The sequence below is a fragment of the Fulmarus glacialis genome, unplaced genomic scaffold (assembly GCF_000690835.1).
Source record: "Fulmarus glacialis isolate BGI_N327 unplaced genomic scaffold, ASM69083v1 scaffold45621, whole genome shotgun sequence".
NCBI lineage: Eukaryota > Metazoa > Chordata > Aves > Procellariiformes > Procellariidae > Fulmarus > Fulmarus glacialis.
Window position 1 is genome coordinate 1 of NW_009191720.1, and position 2,511 is coordinate 2,511.

A 2,511-nucleotide genomic window follows, 5' to 3' on the forward strand; every position below is an offset into this window, starting at 1 on the left:
GCAGAGCAGCGCCGTGAGGCCTCCTCTCCCTTGATGTAAAAAAACCTGTCTGTGGTCACCACACACAGGAAAACGCCGGTTTCTGTAAGCAAAGCCCAGCGCAGCCCCGCGGGCTGGCTGGAGAAGAGGCCCTTGCCCGTCACCTCCAGGCCCCTGGGTGCGGTGGTGCCTTGCTGCCGGTTTTTAAGCTGTGGGCACCGTTGCTCGGTACTCACCAAACCAGAGACGTGCCTTGTGTGAAGTTTTCAGACCACGAGGAGCGGCTGTCTGGAAGCGAGAGGGAGGAGGATGAGGACGATGTTGAGGCTGCCCTGAAGAAGGAGGTCAGCCAGATCCGTGCCTCGACGGAGCAGAAGCTGCGGCGGGGGCAGGAAAAAGTGGAGAGTGGTGCCAACAACGTGGTCTTCATCAGAACCCAGGGCATAGGTGGGACATCAGCCGACGCTGCATAAATGCTTGGGGATAAACTGATCTGAACAGCGTTAGTAACAGGCCGCAGAGCGTGACTTCCAAGAAACTCGTGTATACCAAATAAATACAGGGTTTCCCCTTCCCTTTGGCATTGCCAGTGAATTTTATCATTAGCAGAGTCACTAGAGGTAGAGGGATCTGCTTTGACAAAATAATCTTTGATTATCCAATTTTGGTATATTAAAACAACTCTTCACAGGAAAGGATTTGAGGCTGACAGCAGTGCAGCCAAGCGTGCGTTTCCCCAGCTTATTACTTAGAGGGGGGGAAGAAGGGAGAAAATGCCTTCAATTGGTTTCTCATATCTAGCTGTTTTTCTTGTAGAACCTGAGAACCTGGTGCACCATATATTAAAGGATATGCATGCCACTAAAAAGAAGAAGACAAGAGTCATTCTGCGCATGCTACCCATTTCTGGAACTTGCAAGGCTTTTATGGAGGATATGAAAAAATACACGGAAACGTTTTTTGAGCCTTGGTTTAAAGCCCCTAATAAGGGTACTTTTCAGATTGTTTACAAAGCTCGTAATAACAGTCATATGAGTAGGGAAGAAGTAATTAAGGAATTGGCAGGTATGTACGGATTTCACGCAGAACTAAGAACAAGTATATAAGCAGCCCACAACTGCATGCATGACATAGGTCAGATTATTAAAAGTGGTCTTAATGGGCATGCGTATTTGTTGCTTAAAATCTGTATGTTGAATTACAAAAGCTTCTCTAAGACTTAAACACCAATATTCCTTGTTGGTGTTGATGTCTTAAGAGACAACAAGCAGAAGAGAGTACAGCATTGAATATAATTTGGAGTGTCAGTTATATGTGCTTTGAAATGACTGCTATCAGGCTTTCTCTCTGGATGCTGCATTGAAATAATGTGTTACTATTTCCACTGAATATATGACTCGGAAAATAGCTCCACCTTAATCGTGTATTTTGTTTCTTGGTGGGACAGCTTTTCAATTACTTCAGTCCTATGAGGGATATATTCTAAGAGTTCTGCTGTGTTCTGCTATTTCAAGCAATTGAAAAACGAGTAATTGGTTACAACTAAGGGGGATGTTGCCTTCTTAACTTTTATCCTTTGAATAGGGCATGCTTATGCTCAGAAACAGTTTTTCTAGCATCTTTTAAACTTAAACATCTTGTTTTACAGGAATTGTGGGCAGCCTCAATCCAGAAAACAAAGTCGATCTTAATAACCCACAATATACAATTGTGGTGGAAATAATAAAAAACGTCTGTTGCTTGAGTGTGGTGAGAGACTATGTTCTGTTCAGAAAATACAATCTGCAGGAGGTGGTGAAGAGCAACAAAGAAGACACACAACAAAACCCATCAAGTCTGACAGAAGACCAGAACTCAAAGGTAGTAAAACCAGAAACCGAGGAGGAGGAGAAGAGCTCAAAAGAAGTAAAACAAGAGAACAAGAATCAAGGTGAAATAGAAGCTGATCCCAAGGGGAATGATGTGTTGACGGTGTAGAAAATATGGTAGAAGGGAAAGATAAACACAATCGAAACCTATTAAAAAAAGTTGCCCTAGAGCTCTGAAAGGGCATTTTAAAGAGGAGAGTGGGTTTTGTTTTGAAATCTTGTTTTTAAAATCCACACGTGTAAGAATTTTAATGCTCGTTGCAGGTGGAGCTGACATTACAGCAGATGTAAGAGTGCTCACGAGTGTGTCACTTTTCTGGTGAAGCTTGCTGTCATTCTTCTACGGCTTTGTTCTGCATTGCCTTTACCTAGCACAGAAGGCACCTGTGTGTGTATGCATATGTAAATGTGGCCATCCTGACATACATTGACTCTCCTTTGTTATATCTGATGGCTACAGAAATCAAAAGGCAGTGCAGAATCAGCTCTGTCAGGAAGAATTGACAGAAGTGAGAGATCTGAAAAAGACAGTTGCTTGCAGAGGGTTTTTAAGGAAGTGATATGACAACTTGTGTGACTGCAGAACTCAGATACATTTTTCTGTGTGAACAACAGAATGAGCTAAAACTGACCATTTCCTGTATGATGGAGCGTTATATATATA

At 42.9% G+C, this 2,511-nt stretch overlaps 1 protein-coding gene across 1 annotated transcript; it reads left to right on the plus strand.

Annotated features, from left to right (window-relative positions):
- Positions 1–68: 68 nt before the first annotated feature.
- On the plus strand, positions 69–2,297 carry THUMPD1 (THUMP domain containing 1; the record flags this gene model as incomplete). Its single annotated transcript, XM_009586796.1, has 3 exons — positions 69–426; positions 796–1,044; positions 1,628–2,297. Coding segments are annotated over 3 exons (936 nt in total), but the record flags the coding sequence as incomplete, so codon positions are not given.
- Between the last annotated feature and the right edge of the window lie 214 nt (positions 2,298–2,511).